At 43.9% G+C, this 18,233-nt stretch overlaps 1 protein-coding gene across 3 annotated transcripts in view; it reads right to left on the bottom strand.

Annotated features, from left to right (window-relative positions):
* Positions 1-17,866, bottom strand: part of LOC143747603 (FGGY carbohydrate kinase domain-containing protein-like) — a 45,283-nt gene extending 27,417 nt beyond the window's left edge. Inside the window, exons 1-9 of one of the 3 annotated variants that reach the window (XM_077240427.1) lie at positions 17,574-17,866; positions 12,560-12,751; positions 12,344-12,455; positions 12,127-12,278; positions 11,954-12,042; positions 10,285-10,400; positions 10,064-10,192; positions 2,488-2,591; positions 2,304-2,411 (exon numbers count right to left, since the gene is read on the bottom strand). In XM_077240427.1, the coding sequence (XP_077096542.1) occupies positions 2,304-2,411; positions 2,488-2,591; positions 10,064-10,192; positions 10,285-10,400; positions 11,954-12,042; positions 12,127-12,278; positions 12,344-12,455; positions 12,560-12,739 (990 nt within the window). In that variant the 5' untranslated portion in view covers positions 12,740-12,751; positions 17,574-17,866. The remainder of the gene's footprint in view (positions 1-2,303; positions 2,412-2,487; positions 2,592-10,063; positions 10,193-10,284; positions 10,401-11,953; positions 12,043-12,126; positions 12,279-12,343; positions 12,456-12,559; positions 12,752-17,573) is intronic. The other 2 variants (XM_077240426.1, XM_077240428.1) reach the window with 2 other exon arrangements.
* Between the last annotated feature and the right edge of the window lie 367 nt (positions 17,867-18,233).

Genomic DNA, 18,233 nt, shown 5'->3' with positions numbered 1-18,233 from the left:
TATAACTGAATCTATTAAGATTCATCTATGAATACTTTTGATTTTTTTTTATATGCTTTGATGAACAGAACTGTCAAATATTAATGATTTTGAAGGAAATGTTTGATTGAAGAATATTGCATGTATTATTGTACTAGAATGAATATGCTGAGAATGATGTGATAAGATAATTATCACATAATAGAATTATCATATCAAAGGGGCCATTGTTAGAAATATATGTTCTCCCTCAGCATAAATCTATAACATAAGAAGGATTCTTTGTTCAGCCTAAAACTGACACGTTTGCACATTCTTTTCTATGTATGTAAAGTTAAACATCTGGTAAAGCGTTTTGTCTCCCTCCGGCGCTGGGGTTGTGAATTGTTTATTCATAATAAAAGACCAATAATTGGGGCACTTCTCGTTTGGACCATTTCATTTCGATTCTAACACACCCTTATAGGCACACCCACCTTGAGGGCAAGGCTTTCCTATGTACTAATGTAGCAAAACAGAGATATTAAAAGATCACATTCAATACACACCTTATTGATGATGCATACTGTGTACAGGCGAGCAGATGAAACGTTCCTCAAGTGTTTTCCCATATAAAACATCTCGGTTACTAACATAACCTCGGTTCCCTGAGATAACAGGAACGAGTATTGTGTCTTTGCTAGATGCTATGGGGGAAAATTCCTTTTTGTCCGATTTGTTGAAGCCTTTTATTCAATAATGCAGTATTATTGCACGGCCATAATAGTGCGGAGATGCACGCACGCTATTGGCTGGGCAGTGGGAACGGCACATGTCTATGGCGAAGTGGCACATCTCCGCGAGCCAATCAGGCTGCGTCCCGCCGAACCGAGCGCAGAGCCGGCCAAAGAGGGCGGGGCATCTGCCTATAGCACAGCTGTCTACGCAATACTCGTTCCCGTAATCTCAGGCCCACTTGCTTGACCGATGCTAAGGCTAGCAAGTGTGCGGTCTTGAGCGAAAGTGCCCTTAATTCGGCCGACTGTAGCGGCTCAAACGGGGGCCCCTTGAGGGCCCTGAAGACTGTAACAGGACTGATAGGTCTCAGGAAGGTGTTGTGAGGAAGCGAGGCAGGTTGAGCATCCTTGCCCACTTCTGGAAGCGAACAATCAAATTGCTTCTACCCAACATCTGGCCGGCCACAGGAGCATCTAACTTTGCTATGGCCGCCACATAGACGGAGCGTGGAGGGGTACGACACGCGTTCAGCAGCACTTGTAGGAAGGAAAATAGGAGCGGTACATCACATGAAGTAGGGTCTTGGCTCCATGCTGAGCACCATTTGGAGAAGACAGAACACTTAAGTACGTGGACGAGTCTCGTGGATGGGGCTCTGGTCTCAGATATAGTGTTTAGGACACTCTCGTGGATAGCCCACATGGATAGCCCATGGCATTGGCCATGGGGCTGCTGCTAGCAGCTGAATCATCTCGGGAAACCAAGGCTGGGTCCACCAAAGGGGGGCCACCAGACAGACTGTGCATCTCTCCTCTCTGATTCTGTTGATGACCTGAGGGAAGAGCACGATTGAGGGAAAAGCATAAAGGGGAAGACTGGGCTATTTGTGGGCCATGGAATATTGGGCAGTGAGAGTTGTCTTTGGAGGCGAAGAGGTCAACCTCTGCCCTGCCGAAGACACTCCAAATTGTTTGAACCTGGGGCTGGAGGGCCCATTCTCCCGGGGACACATTGAATCAGGGAGCAGACATGCTGTCGCGAGACAATCTGCCCGGCACGTGCATCGCTCTCAGCAAGCACAGGCTGTGTTGTGCCCAAAAGAGCAGACGTCTGGCTACCCTATACAGAGGCTTCTACCTGAGTCCAACCCTGGTGGTTTATCTCCACACTATTATGGCTGTGCAGTAGCACTGCGTTATTGAAAAAAGGCTTCAATAAATCATTTAAGTTTTCCCCCATAGCGTCTAGCAAAGACGCAATACGAGTAAACGTTTAGGAAGGAAACCAATATAGAGAAAATTCTTAAACATTTAGTATTGTGTTAACATTCTGTGCTCATCTGCATCATCAATAAGCTGTACACTAAATTACACTTTTAATGTCACTGTTTTAGTATGTTAAGGGGCTTGAAGTGTTTTGAGTGTGTTTTTCCATTCCACTGCGCTACATCTTGCATTTTTAACCACAAAAATGTGTTCTGTGTGAATGGTCTCTTAGACTGGTTTGTTTTGCAATTATGCTTTCAGTATTGAATAAAATCTAAATGTATTTTGTCCAGTGCATTCTGGGATTTCCTTCCATATTAAAGATAGATGTGATTGACTCACCAGTCGTCCCGTGGCGCTCTGACCTCCCTCATTAAGCCACAGTCCCGGCAGCATGGCGGACAGATATGGGCCCCAGACCCCAGGGACGAACAGCGGCTGTGTGCTCACCTGAGAGATACAGACACACGCTGACATCAACAGTCACATGCTTTGAACACAAACAAGTACAGGAACTGAAGCTCACAGCCATGTGACATGAGGACGTCCCACATATGACAGCCAAACGGGACGTGACTGGTTGCTCTTCACAGGGCAGCTGGTGTCCCCTCACATCGGCCCCGATGACCCCTACAACAAGACAATAAAATTACAGAAAATATAACTGACACTACTACATAAATTTAAACTCACAGATCTTACGATAATTACCCAGCTAATTAATCACAGTACAGTAACACAATTGTTTTTGCATTGCAATATGCAAATGAGTCACTATCTAATAAAATATGCACTCATATGCATATATTTCCTGTCCAGAAACCTGAACACTGGATAAAGCCAGATTCATCATTTTTATTTGATTTTGTTGACATATTACTGTTTTTTCCAGCAGGGATTTTGGATTTTTCTTTTTATCACTCCATAAATCAGAAAAGACTGTCAACAGACAGAAACAAATACATTTTCATCCTGTTTTTAGCAGTTGTATAAAAATGTTGCATAAATGTGGTGAATGATATATGAACAAACTTTCATATAGATATAGATTTCATATAATCTAAAATTTTGGCGTGTGTGAAGCTGCTGAATTGGAGATTTCGGACTCAAGTTCACCGTCTTTAAAGATTAAAATTTACAGACACTAATAGATAAAGTGAAATAAAATAAGCACTTGTTTTCTTTCCACTAGTTTGAAAGAAGACAAGCTATGGAAGCAATTAGAGCTCAAAACTGACAAGTGGATGAAAAAACCCTGGTTTTGCCTGTAAAATCTTGCACTAGTTTACATGTTTTGCCTGTTTATTTATTGCCATATATCATCTGAAGGTTTAGATTAAGCAGGTCAGGACAGTTATTACAGGAACACTGTGATGAAACCAAGAAGAGGCTGACTTAACATCAGGGCCATATTAGGAGCACACAAACACTACAATGCTCCTCCTGTGTCAACAGGATTTAAAAAGCCCCAATTATGCTTTTTAGTGTATTTCCTTTAATGTAGTGTGTAATAAATATGTTTGCGAATGTGAAAGATCTGCAGTTCTCCTCCAAGAGGTTCTCTCGTATTGCGTAAGCTAGCTTACGCTACGGGGAAAGTCATCTTTGCTCGAGATATTGAAGCCAAAAATTATCCTTAATTTTGTATTTATTGTCAACGTAGTGCAACAGCCAGCAGACTTAGAGCAGGACATCATTGGCTGCCCTGCGGCAACTGCTGCAGCCTACCACTGAGCCTCGCGCGTGACGTCACGTCCAATGAGGGCGCATTGCGTCCCGCCAAAATGGGGGATGACTTAGCGTATAAAAGCCAGGCTCTAAGGCTGCGTCACTGATTTCATCATCTTCAGCGAAGCTCTCCGCATCGCGGAGTCAGTCAGAGATAGAACTGTTAACTCACAGAGCTGTGCTTCTCAGCCATCTGGAAAGCTTGGGTCTCATGGTCAACTGGACCAAGAGCTCATTACTGCCCACTAGTCAGTCAGGTTTCCTTCCTAGGAATAGAACTGGACTCTGTGGCTATGACGGCCCGCTTATCGACACAGCACGCGCGCCGTGTTCGACAGCTAGCCGGATCTTTCCAGGAGGGCAGCATTACACCTCTGAAGACATTCCAGAGGATGCTAGGCTGTATGGCATCAGCTGCGGCTGTGCTTCAGCTGGGCCTCCTGCGCATGCGCCCGCTAAAACGCTGGCTGAACACCCAAGCAGGGAACTACACTAACCTTTTCCACTGGTGGCACTTGCACTACTAACTTTTTCAGTTACTAGCGCAAAATATGATTTGGTCGCACAAATTATTTATAGTAAGCCGCTCTGGATAATAATGAACAATAATGAAACTGTATTGCATACAGATGTGCTTTTTATTTTACTTGCCATGTTTTAAACCACATGCCGCCTTGTTTTTGTTTTCTTTAACATTGGTTGGGATAGATTTACTGCAATAGAAAATACTGTACACAATAAAGAGCAAAATGGATTTCAACATGCTATGGTTTGCACAGATGGGCAGACTCGTGAACTCGTAAGTAGTGATGCACCGATGTGAAAATTGTGGCCGATACCGATAACCGATATTAATATTGCTGTTATGGTCGATATCTCTGTATATAAAACAAATTTACTGATAATCAAATAAAGAGATATTTTTAAAAACACTTTTCTTTTCTTTTTTTTACTTTAGAAATGACTGATATTGGGCACCTTTACCTGTGTGCAAAATATGTCACACTTAGGACACGCATGCATTATATTGCATTGCATATAATCTGTGCTGGTCAACTTGTCTAAAATTAAGAAACCCCTAGAAAAGAGTAAAAAAAAAAATGCTGAAAAAAAAAAGTGTTGTATTTATTATTCCAATATCCAGGGAAAACGGCTTCTATTTGTGACGTGCTGTCTTTGCGTTTGAACATTGCACATTTTAAACAGGACACGCATTAGCTGAATAAATGTTAGCCAATACAAACATATTTATAGAAAACAGTTGACAATGAATAGAAAGAAGTCCAATAATAGCATAACAAATCACTTATTATAAAAATAATATCAAGTATAAGTTAAATGAATCCGACATAGGCCTATAATGAGGGCTGTGTTAGCAGTAAAACGGCCGTCATTTAACGAATTTTAAAAACACGGATGGATAATACAAAATGCTTTCTGACATTTTGACAGAAAAAAAACAAGCAAGAACAAAATTTAAACTATAGCCAATTTTCATTTTACAATTATCTTCTCTCTCTCTGTGTGCGCGCGTCCGTGTTTCTGAGAGAGAGAGCTCGCGCAGCACTGATACAATGGTACGTTTTAATCTAAGTAACGGTCGCGGGGCTGAAGCCAACTTGATGTGTTGAATGCTCAGAGCACGTTATAAAACATATTCTTAAAATACACATTTCTGTTTTAATAAATGCTCATAGTAAAGCATAGCATATTGCCTAAAAACATAGGTACAAAAATAATCAGTGATACATTTGCGACCCATTAAAAATTAGGGTCGCAATGGCATTTCAAAAGGTCGCATATGCGACCATTTTGGTCGCAGTGTAGTTCCCTGCACCCAAGTGATAGTTCATACAGGACCACCATGTACTGGTCCGCTCGGACAACATGTCTGTGGTGTCCTACATAAACCGTCAGGGCGGCGTCAGATCCAGAAACCTCTGCCATCTGACGGAACGCCTTCTTATATGGTCTCAGGGCCGCCTGCGCTCGCTGAGAGCCGCGCATGTGCCAAGCCACTTGAACGACGGTCCAGACAAACTGTCCAGGAACTACGTTCCCCTAGGGGAATGGTCCCTGCATCCCCAAACAGTCCAGTTACTGTGGCGCCTCTTCGACAAAGCAAAAGTCGACCTGTTTGGGTCAAAAGACAACACTCATTGCCCGCTGTTCTTTTCCAAGAACGAGGATGCGTTGGCCTAAATCTGGCCCAGCCTCCCACTTTATGCTTTCCCTCCGGTCTCTCTGTTACCACAGGTAATCAAGAGAATCAGGGAAACGCGCCACTCGGTGCTCCTTATAGCCCGCGCTGGGAGAATCAAACCTGGTTCCCGGAGCTTATGCGGCTGCCCCAAACAGCCCCTTGGCCGATTCCGGTGAGGAGAGATCTCCTCTCTCAAGCCCGCGGCTCAATCTGGCATCCCCATCCAGAGCGCTGGTCTCTGCAGGTATGGTTAATCAACGGATACCCGTTGTACTGCCAGAAGGAGTGATGAACACGATTACGCAAGCCAGAGCTCCCTCTACGAGGCGACTTTACGCATCTAAATGGTCGTGTTCTCCAAATGGTGTGCTGATAGAGATCTAGACCCACGAATGTGTGGGGTCACGGGGTTGCTTAGCTTCCTTCAAGAGAAGTTGGATAAGGGCAGGTCCCCACCCACGCTTAAAGTCTATGTGGCGGCCATCGCAGCGTTCGCTGAGTCGACGCGTGGCCAGTCAATAGGAAGGAGCGAGCTCGTCATTCGCTTCCTTATAGGAGCTAGACGGATGAATCCCCCGCGACCCTCGTCGGTTCCCATGTGGGATCTTTCACTGGTCCTAGAGGCCCAGAAAGCTTTCCCGTTAGAACCATTAAACTCTGTGGACCTAAAGTACCTCTCGCTCAAACCCGTTTTTCTGACAGCTCTGTCATCAGTTAAACGTGTGGGGGATTTACACGCGCTATCTGTTAGCGCAGCGTGTCTTGAGTTCAGGCCAAATGACTCTAAAGTATTCCTCAAGCCAAGACATGGTTATGTCCTTAAAGCGTTGGGCACCGCCTTCAGAGCGCAGGTCATTTCTCTTTCGGCTCTGCCAGGATCCGATAGTGAGGGTGATGTGGATCTCCTCTGCCCCGTCAGGGCACTGAGGGTTTACATTACGCGCTCCGCCTCTTTCAGGCGTTCGGAACAGCTCTTTGTCTCGTTCGGTGGGCGCACCTGGGGTCTCGCGGCCACTAAACAGAGCCTGTCCAGATGGATAGTGGAAGCTATCACATTTGCTTATAAGTCTAAAGGTCTGCAATGCCCCTTGGGCATCAGGGCGCATTCCACCAGAGGCGTGGCCTCGTCGTGGGCTTGGTCCAGCGGAATTTCCATTCATGACATTTGTGAGGCGGCAGGCTAGGCCTCTCCCTCCACATTTGTTAGGTTTTATAACCTGGAAGTTCCCGCCTTGCAGGCTAGACTTCTGTCAGTGTGAGCAGTGCGTTTGTCCTGCCCAGATGATCATGCGCAGACTTCTCTCACGCGACGTTAGCTCTCCTGGTTGAGCTGCACTATATAGTGAATAGTAATATGGACCGGCGACGCCGCTCTGTATACCCTGTATGTGCTTATAACATGTGCTGGCCCGCATTGCTGGCCACCTGTTTCCCACTTATCTATGTTCCCCGGGAATCCCTGGGACTCATGAAGTGGAGGCTGGGCGCACGGCGTTGACAATGGGTTCCCGTAGTGTAAGCTAGCTTACGCAATACGAGAGAACCTCTCGTAAGAGAACGATACTTGGTTACTAACGTAACCTCGGTTCTCTCTAGAAGAGGGAACGAGTATTGCGTAACCTGACTGTGCAGGCGCCACGAGCGTTTTTCGCTTCAGCTGCTGAAACCAGTGACACAGCCAACGAGCCTGGCTTTTATACGCTAAGCCACCCCCATTTTGGGGGGCTATGAGCCGTAAGGGCGCGAAGCGCCCTCATTGGACGTGACGTCACGCACGAGGCTCAGTGGTAGGCTGCAGCAGTTGCCGCAGGGCAGCCAATGAGCACGCAAGATGGCCTGCTCTAAGTCTGCTGGCTGCTGTACTGCGTTGACAATAAATACAATATTAAGGATAATTTTTGGCTTCAATATCTCGAGCAAAGATGACTTTACCCATAGCGTAAGCTAGCTTACGCAATACTCGTTCCCTCTTCTAGAGAGAACCGAGGTAACTTTAGTAACCGAGTATCGTTTCAATGATCAAAGTTCCGATAAATTGATTTTTTGTCTCCAAAAAGAAAGCGATTCTGAACCGAAATGAGTCGTCCTGTAATTCCAGTCTCACTTCCTGATATGGTAAAACCCACGGTATTGTTAATGTTCGCATCCCAGTGTATATCAAGAGCTGAGATTCAGATATGATAATGAGGGTTTGGTTTCAGACCAATCACAGCAGACTGGGCCATCTGACCAATCAGAGCAGAGCAGCTCTCAGAGAGGCGGGGTTTCGAGAGACTGAATCCTTGATCGAAGCATTTCAGACACAGAGAGAAAAAAGCTGATGCTGCAGTGGATATTATGAGGAAATTAAAGTGTTCCTGCTTGTTCTTGTTGTTTACAGTAGAGGTCGACCGATAGTGGATTTTACAGATACAGATATTTAGGTTTGACCGTACATGCCGATAACCGATTATTCAACCAATATTTTTTTTTAAATGGATACTGGATTAAAAACAAACATAACACTCCAGTAAAACAGTGCTGAACTGAAATGTGCTAAATTAAATAAATATATAAATATGAATATATTAAAATGAGAAGTTCTACATAACTAACTATACAGAAAATAATTTAGACATTAAAATATTGCAGATATGTGTTTCTTTAGCTATAACCTAGAAACATAGCCTATATAAATTTCATAGGTAACACTTTGGAAGTCCCATTTGTTAACAAGGATGTATTAGCTAGCTTTCATGAACTATATGCATTATGCAATATATGTTTTACTGCATGTATTAATATTTGAGCAATACAATTGTACCTTGATCATTCATATTAGTTCATAGTACATTAACTAAGGTAATAACAGATAAAATAAAAATTAAAACTCAATTTAAAATGTATTAGTAAATGTTGAAATTAACAAACTAACAATTAATAATACTTATACAACATTTATTAACCTAAGTTCATGCTAAAAAATGTAATCTTATTGTAAAGTGTTACCATTTCATATAAATCCAAAGAGTCATGCTTAAAGATGGCCATATTTTAAATATCTGCAAAGGCCAGAGCATTAAAATTACATAAATGTAGACCTATATTACATGTATAGTCTCTTTGCTTCTATTTTAGAACACATGATGATTGTTTTATCAAAATAACAATATGTGTTGTAGTGATAAAAATATAAAGACCTGATCTATTTAGGAGTGAAGCGGGTTGTCGAAGGTCACACACTCAAACAGAAGTGGAGTGACACCGTATTTAACGCAGTGTAAATGCGCTCATTATGGCCTTGGTTACACTGTCAGTGAAATGAGACCAAGTTCAGATTTTTTGCTCATATGTGACACAGATCGGATGTGTTATATGACTGTGTAAACAGGGAAAAAACGCATGCATTCGGATATTTCGAGAATCTGTTTCAGGCCTCGTTCATATGTGGAAATAAATCAGATATAAATCATATATGTGCCAATGCGACTGTCATGTAAAAGGCAGGATTTTCTGAGGCATTACGTCTCCGCGGTTTAATGACGAGAGACAACCCCAACACGGGGTTGAGTGCATATGATATAAATGAATGAGGCATTTATATAGCGCTTCCAAACAATGGTAATTTCAATAATATGTTCTTTATGGTGTGTAATACGCACGCACTCCACACCCCTAATCCTACCCAAGGGGTTTACAGTGCGTATTATGCACGCAAAACTATTTTTGGCGTATAAATGGCGCGAGAAATAAAATTAGTTACGCACTTTCATGAGATCGTGTTGTATGTTCCCAGCAGTCCCGAGATCTCTCGCACACAATAACTGAAGCACATGCGCTGCTGCGATGATGGCCCTTTTCGTCGTCCTCCGCCTCACAATCATGCTGATGTTTGGCGAACTTCGCATATATCGCAGAGCTAGCATCAAGCATATTTCGCATTCGTCCATCTGTGCAAGAACCAACTTTAAGCATGCGCGATGTTTCAGATAGTATGTCAAATCGGAAATGGGTCACAATTGAAAAAGACGTGTAAACGGACAGTCAAATAAATTGGATATAGGCAACAAATCAGAATTGGGCATCAAGACCTGCAGTGTAAACGAGGCCATGACACAGTTTTCTCTTCATTTCAAAGAGACGTGGATGAGCGAGCGCTGCATTAGCACTCAGCTGGTGTGGCGTATCATACCTAACCCTCCTGCGTGTGCGTCTATGAGTGAAGCGGCCACAGCCGTTCCCGGTCTCAGGCCCAGATCTGCAGCCGCCTCTGCGGTCAGTCCTCGTCCTACAGGAGTCCCAGGAATACAAGTCTGCTCACCTGCACACACACACACACACACACACACACACACTATCAGTCAACATGACCGGCTGAACACACACAGACACCTGAGCTTTACTCTCTCCCACCGATTTTACAATAGCTGTTTTCCATCAGGTCCTCCAAGCCGATGGTGCTCCAGAAGGTGTCGTCCCAGCCTTCAGACGGAGAATACGTCCACTTACAGACAAGAGTACAGAGAGACCTGCATCAGGAGAGCAAGACATGCTGTGTATCACTGCTTGAGCACCTGGCCCTTTGCCCCTTGGTGCCCAAAGAGCCCTTTTGTCAAGGCAAAATTTCCTATCCTTTTTTTGTAATTAAAGGCCCTTTTGTGGATGCCTGCCCAATCTAACTATTAGTAAAATTAATGAATAATAATTTAGCCGTAAATAAAATGACCCACATGATGACCTTTCACCTGACGAACTCACCCGGATGACACGCCGCACGCGCATTTTTTAATATCGCGCGCACTACCAGAGGATATCTTCAACTCCTCGGCTGCTGGTGTATCATTCTCAGCAAAGTGATTTTGAGGTTTGTTTACTTATTATTGTTATTATTTTACTTGAACGACGTGAAGAGATGTTGTTTATATTGCTGTGTGTAGCCTGCATAAGTAACGTTAGCTTGCTGTTTGAGGGAGAAAAGTTTTAAGAGTGTCGAGGGGCCTGGTCTTTTTATGTCATTTGACTAAAAACTATTCATACTTTGAACTACTATTATTATTATTACAGTATTTATTTAAAAAATGTCGAGAACCTTAAAAATAATTATCACATTACTAGTAAGGCTTACCATATTTATATTTAAGGCTTTTCTTATTTTTTTCTACCTGCAGGTCTTGGTGTGCAGCAGCTTCTGTGAGCATCTCCCTCACAGCAAAGGCAGCAAACTCACTTAAGGACTTCAGTAAGAATTTTCCAGAACAGGCATATCTATATATTTATATCGCTGTGGGCCTCTAGTCAGTCAACGTAGTGTGATTGCGTAGATCTACGTCACACATAGGCTCACTATTGGCCGACGCTGGTCATGTGGGTGATGCGTGTGACATTCAACAACAGAAGCTTACGCTGTTACACTAGTTAACTGACTCGAGGCCCACAGAGAAGGAAATTAATAGTTGAAATAAAGTCGTTATTTTTGTTTGTTTTTGCGCACTAAAAGTATTCTCATCGTTTGATAAACTTAAGATTGAGCCACTGTATTCACTTGGACTATTTTAACGATGTCTTTAATAACTTTTCGGGGAACAAGTTTCAATCCCTTAGAAGCCTATGGAGGAGTGATCCAGCTCTCAGATTTCATCAAAAATATCTTAATTCGTGTTCTGAAAATGAACGAATGTCTTACGGGGTTGGAACGAGGGAGAGTAAATCCTGACAGAATTTACATTTTTGGGTGAACTATCCCTTTAAACAAGTTTTAGTGTTTTCTTCTTCCTTCATATTTGAAATATATAAAATATTTGTGACATAACTGTATATTTGTTTGTGTTCTTTGTGCAAAAAAGCTAAGTGAACCTCAAGGAACATATTAAAATCTTTTGTAAAAATCTGCTTTAAAGATTTGACTTGGCTAAAGTGGTTGAAGTGATGGATCTGATTTAAAGAAGTAATTTCATATACATTACTGTAGTCAATTACATATATTGAGCTGCATCAGCAGTTTTGTAGATCTACAACCCTAAAGTTGTTTTTATCACAGAATGAATGTCGTCTATGAAACAGTTGTGCGGATCCTGCATCTCACCTGCATAAGGACCCTGTAGCTTTCCAGGATAGAAAGTCTGGAAGGTCAAAGAAATGTGCCGCGTCTTTCCAACAGGTTTCCTGCAGATTCTAAACGCAAAAGAAGAAACAAGCGTCTGAAACACAAGTGTTTATAGTTCTCTCGCTCTTCCTCAGGATCCCAGCGCTCCTCACCTCTTTGAGCCACAGTAGTTTGGGCGGCTGCATTTCGGGCGACATCACCCCGCCGACCCCCTGAAGCACTCTGTGTTTGGTGTGTGTGATCCGAGCGGCTTGTTCTGCGGCCCGGTGGTCCATCCACATCACCACGTTCCTCTCTCGGACGCCTGCAAGTAACACTGGGTCAGAGCGCTGGCTCACGCTCTCCGCATGAGTGATGAACACGCCTCACCTGTGTGATTGACAGCCACGGGCTGGAAGTGCCGATCCAGAGCCACCAGTGAACAGGTGGCATCAAACCCGAGCCCTCGAACACACGTCACGTCAATGTCCTGAGTCACTCTCTGAAAATAAACGCAAACAGCCGTTTGACCAACACAACTCCAACAGAGTCCTAGACAATGATGATGCACAGTTTATGTGCCTGCCGGACAGATGGTCGCCCCACCTTCACGGCCCGGCAGCACTTGCTCCAGATATCAGCTGACGACTGCTCATAATGCTCCGCACGCGGCTCCCAGATGACAACGGGCTCCTCTGCTGTGTGCTTGACCTGACCGTCCGGAGTGACCAGAGCCGCTCGCACACTGGCAGTGCCCACATCCACCGCCACATAATACCTGCTCATCTCACTGGACACCTGCGGAAACACACACACACACACGTGTGCTAAGCACCCTCAAACACAAGCAAGAGCACCCTCAGTTGATACTGTAATAATACATTGTATTTGGATAACAGATTTTGGCCCGAACCCAGAGTAATCCCAGGTTTGGGATAGGACAACTAAGTGAGGAGATGGGGTGGTGGATGGACGCTGGAAAACTGTCATATAACAGCGGTAAAAGCTACTGTATGTATACCTCCTTATGTTAATTGAGTTGCCTGGATGACTCCCATGACAATTACTAGGTTAATTATCTGAAAGTGCTTCTCCCGAACTCTGTTAATAAAACATCATTTCACGAGTTCACACTTACATATAGGGGTGTGACAGTTATTATATAACCGTGAGACCAACGGTTATAGTTAAACACTGTCATTAGAGCTCTATAACCGCCAAAACCGTGTTATTTAAATTATTTTTACAAACATGTTTTGTTTGTAATGTAATGTTTGTAATTCAGAATGTTTAAATACTAATATCAGCTTACGAGGGAAACGGAGGCGGAGTTAAGTGATGCTTGGCCGGAGACTGCTGCAGGAGATGATTCGAGAGAGGTCTGTGCCACTTTACCGATCAGAGCGCGCGCTGACACGGAGTAAAGCCTTGTTTATACTCGACGCGTCCGCACGAGCGCGAAGATGCGCGCGGCAAAAATGACGCGACGGGTGTGCAAGACCGGTAAAGCCTTGTTTATACTCGACGCGTCCGCACGAGCGCGAGTCTCGGCTGACTGCGTGCGCACCTCTCCAAACAGACGAGGCGTTTATACTTGACACGCTCGCCGTTGTGCTATTCTGTGAAACGACAGGTGGTGACTTGGAGTAATTCTCCTCTAAACCACCAGGAATCAGCAGTGAAGAAGTAGCTTGCCGGTTATTAATTGCTGAAATTCATATGAAAAGAGTAATAAATGCAGTAGGTTTATTGTACTTTCACTGCATGTAAACTAGTTAAACAACTGAAGCCTTATTGAAGAGTGTTTAAACCTTAATTTCATCAGCAGGGCTTACTTCTGCTATTGTAGGCTTATTTTGTAAATGTAAGCAGTTACTTTAGACAAGTGCAAACTGGGTGCTTAATGCAAATGTGTTCCTATTCACAAAATGCAAATGTCTCTGTGTATAGCAGGATCATAAACATGCTGGTACAGACGTACCAGTTCGGCCAGATTCGGCTCAAAGTCGTTCATCTTCGGATGCGTCGCCGAGCGAGATTTTACAAAAAGTGGCGTGCACACCGCCAGGCGAAATGGGGTCTTGCGCACCCAAACGCACACGACCGCCCACACCGCAATAACGTCATTTTTGCCGCGCGCACCTTCGCGCTCTAGCGGACGCGTCGGGTATAAACAAGGCTTTATGTGTTTGGTTATTACTTCGCTCGACCGGAAGGGGTCGCGCTGCATCCGACGGGAGCCTGCAGCTCACAACATCGGAAGAGCGATAATTATAGGGTAAAGAAACAACCAACCAAATTAAAAAGTCATTTTTTTATTCCATTTCCACCTATCATAGTCCTCAAGTATCTCTGGTTATTTTAACGTCTATTTTTAATCAGTAATTATGTTCAGGATAGGGTACACATTTTCTAAGAGCTATTTCCTTGTTGTGGATTAAAGTCCTTGTCTCTTCACACGTGTGTTTGTGTGTGTGTGTGTGTGTGTGTGTGTGTGTGTGTATTTATGTATTATGCACATTTTATTATTGTTCTTCTGTCTTTTACAACTGTTTTAACTATTGTTCTAGTGTAGCGATGTTTCAGACAGTTGTAATTGTATAACTGGAGTGACAAACAACTTGAATGTGAGGCTACATGGTAAATTCAAATTATCCAAGCATGACTTAGGCCCCATCCACACTACTACGTTTTAGTTTAGAAACGGAGACCTTTTGCTACGTTTGCACCTCCCGTCCACACTAAAACGGCAAAAATGAAGACCTAAAACGGAGAAGTTTAGAAACGCTGCCGACCCCGTTTTGCGTTTTGAATCTCCGGAGGGCGTTTTAGTGAAGACGGGTCAAAACGGAGGACTTTAGAAACGATGACGCAGAGGCTCACGCTCGGCTCTCTGATTGGATGTCATACAACGGAAGAAAACGCACAACAACAGCCTGGACTACCAGTTACGTTAGAGCAAGTAAATTCTGCATTTCACAATGCTATAACTGCCTACATGCACCGGAGGCAAGCTATTATTCCAGCGACCTGTGACAGTTCCCGTGTGCAGCGGCGGTATCGACCATACATGGAGCGTCGGTCATGGGTTAAGCCGGGACGAACCAGCACATGGTGGGATAATTTTATCAATGAAGTTGTGGTTCCTGAGGAATGGTGCGAAAACTCTTGAATGTCCAGATCGGCACTTAACAACCTCAGAGAAATCTGAGGAATAATCAATCCGTTTCCTGTTTACACCGGCACGCGCATGCCCAGTGTAGGTGAATGGTCACGTGATCCGCGTTTTCAGTCGTTTTAATGTGGAAGGAGATCAGTTCTAATACGCAGCTCAAACGCTGGTGTGGACGGAGATCGTCTTCGTTTTAATTCTCCGTTTCTAAACTAAAACGCAGTAGTGTGGATGGGGCCTTAGCCTACCAACCTGTGCAGGAGGAGCTGACTGCTCTTCATCACTACTGCTGTACCTATACTGAGCCGTTTCACTGCTGCTGTAGAAGCTGTGGCTGCCTCTGACTCTTTTCTTTTTTGAAGAAGCTCTGAATATCTCTGCTTCTCTTCATAACTATTCTCTTAACCCTAACCCTGGGGGAAATGTAATTCAATCACTCAATCAATCAGTTAGTCAATTCACTTTGAAGTAATAGCTATAACTACAAACATAAAGCAGGATCATTGTCAAATTGGGTTAGAATCAGTGTGCAAAATACAGGTGTTCGTGGGGCTCTGGAACCCCTTAAATAACAGCTTTGACTCCATTAAAATGTCAAAAAGAAAGGTGTCAGCAATGTGCCTAAATATAGGATCTACAAAGGTTTATTTTTACATAACTAAACTGTTTTTATAACGTACTCGGTTACTAACGTAACCTCGGTTCTCTCTAGAGAGGGAACGAGTACTGCGTAATATCTTACGCTATGGGGAAAACCTCTTTTCCACGAGATATTGAAGCCAAAAATTATCCTTAATTTTGAATTAATGTAAAACGCTGTGCAGCAGCATGCAGATATAGGTTAAGACGGCTTGCGCGCCTATTGGCTGCCCTGCGCCAACAGCAGCAGCCTATCGAGAGTGGCTCTGCGTGACACATATCCAATGGGGGCATTTCACGCCCATTTCATCACGTCCCGCCAGAAAGGGCGTGGTCACGCCCTATAAACATAGCTCTATTAGGCTGGTACAACTGGTTTTCATCTCTTCAGCGAAGCATCACCGCATCGCTGGATCCGGAGTGAGAAGCCACGCCGTCTGAGAAAAAGCACACAGCGGGACGAGCCTTGAGTCTGAAGTCGCTGGCATCGCCGCGTAGCCTTAGAGATGTATTGTGCATTGTTGGCGGCTTCATTGCACTTTGTGAGATCGTGATGAACTGACAGAGCGACAGCATTAGTGATTGTAAAGGGAGCAGTCTTGACTCGCATTCGAGGCTTCAGCCTATATAATCCATTGAATAACACTATTATTTTTCATGCTGCTAAGAGAACCGACGCCAATTGCATGCTGTAAAGTTTCAGAAGTGACCTGGATTCACGCAGCACGGGATAGAAATATGACGCTAAAATAGTAACGCATTGAAGCAATGTAAAGGCACACTAAATTAATAGAAAAATATTTGTAGTATATATATATTTTAAATTCTATTCCAAATATTGGCAAAAGTTATGACTTGTAAATAATAGGAATGTAACGACCAAATCTCACGATACGATAATACCTCGGTGTAAAGACCACGGTACGATCATTATTGCGATATTTAAAAAAAAGAACGAAAGAGTGACAAATGAAGACTTGGAAAAAGGTGCCATATGTGTTTATTAAACAATGATTAAACATTACAATGATGTACAAATTAACCATGTAATTTCCTGACTCTTTTTTTTATCCTCATAACTTCTGCTTAGAAGGTATATACACACACATACAGAGAGAGAGAGAGAGAGAGAGGGGGGGGGGGAGAGAGAGAGGGGGGGGGGAGAGAGAGGGGGGGGGGAGAGAGGGGAGAGAGAGAGAGGGGGGGGAGAGAGGGGGGGGGGGAGAGAGAGGGGGGGAGAGAGGGGAGAGAGAGAGAGAGAGAGAGAGAGAGGGGGGGGAGAGAGAGAGAGAGAGAGAGTGGGTGAGAGAGAGAGAGAGGGGGGAGAGTGAGAGAGAGAGAGAGGGGGGAGAGAGAGAGAGAGAGAGAGAGAGTGGGTGAGAGAGAGAGAGAGGGGGGAGAGTGAGAGAGAGGGGGGGAGAGAGGGGAGAGTGAGAGAGAGAGAGAGGAGAGAGAGAGAGAGAGGGAGAGAGAGAGAGAGAGAGAGAGAGAGTGGGTGAGAGAGAGAGAGGGGGGAGAGTGAGAGAGAGAGAGAGAGAGAGAGAGAGAGAGAGAGCGAGAGACAGACAAACAAACACACACACACACACAGCGACAGACAGACGGACACACACACGGGTTAATATTTGGGTGAACTCCCCTCATTACTGTCATTACGTTAGTTAATTCACTCTCACTACTGCAAAAAGATAAAACTGAATACAGCGCGCTATTTCCTTCATGCAAATTTCATATCCGTTTGCAACTGCTTTGTTAGTTTACATCGGTAGAATGACTGTAACATTAAGTCTCTCACAGTGAAACTCCTACCTGCTTCGCGCGCGTCTGGAGTAAACGCGTTTACTCTCGTTCACTTCTGCAGGACTTCAGTCAGAGTTTCAGCGACTGAAGAGAAAAACATTCACAATGTACTTTGGATTTTCGCTTACGGCGCTCGAGCGCGACCAAAAAGTACGACCGCGCGAGACTCAATAGCATTCGTGCCGAGGTCATTATGGGATAGTTACTATGGGATAGTTAGAATAAAACCCTTTCAAACCCTGCACTCACTGTGCGGGGTTAATGCAGGAATCCTGCAAGACAGAATGAAAATCCTACAGAACAGGATATTGCTGAGCAGGGGCGTTGCTAGGGTCTTGATACATTGGGGGCTTAGCCCAGTCCGCACCACCCACCCCCGCTTTTGGTAACTACTACTTCTACTCAGAGGCACATAATAATAAGCAATAATATCATCAATGGAGGGTGTGGGGGACCTCCCCCAGGGAACGTTGGGCATTAAACACTTCATTTCCTGCATTCAGGTGCATTTTTTGTAGCATTTTAAATGATATGTAAAAAGATAGAATGCTTTATTTGTAGAACTGTAACAGCTATTCACAGAAACACAAATAAATAATACATGAATATGAAATAATATTTTAAAAAATGAATATAAAACTATGTATATATACTGTGTATTTAGATATT

This window comes from Siphateles boraxobius, unplaced genomic scaffold (assembly GCF_051911475.1).
Source record: "Siphateles boraxobius isolate OS27281-9 unplaced genomic scaffold, OSU_SipBor_1 23, whole genome shotgun sequence".
NCBI classification, from domain to species: Eukaryota; Metazoa; Chordata; class Actinopteri; order Cypriniformes; family Leuciscidae; genus Siphateles; species Siphateles boraxobius.
Note: the sequence above shows the minus strand (reverse complement) of the source record. Positions and strands in the feature narration are given on the sequence as shown.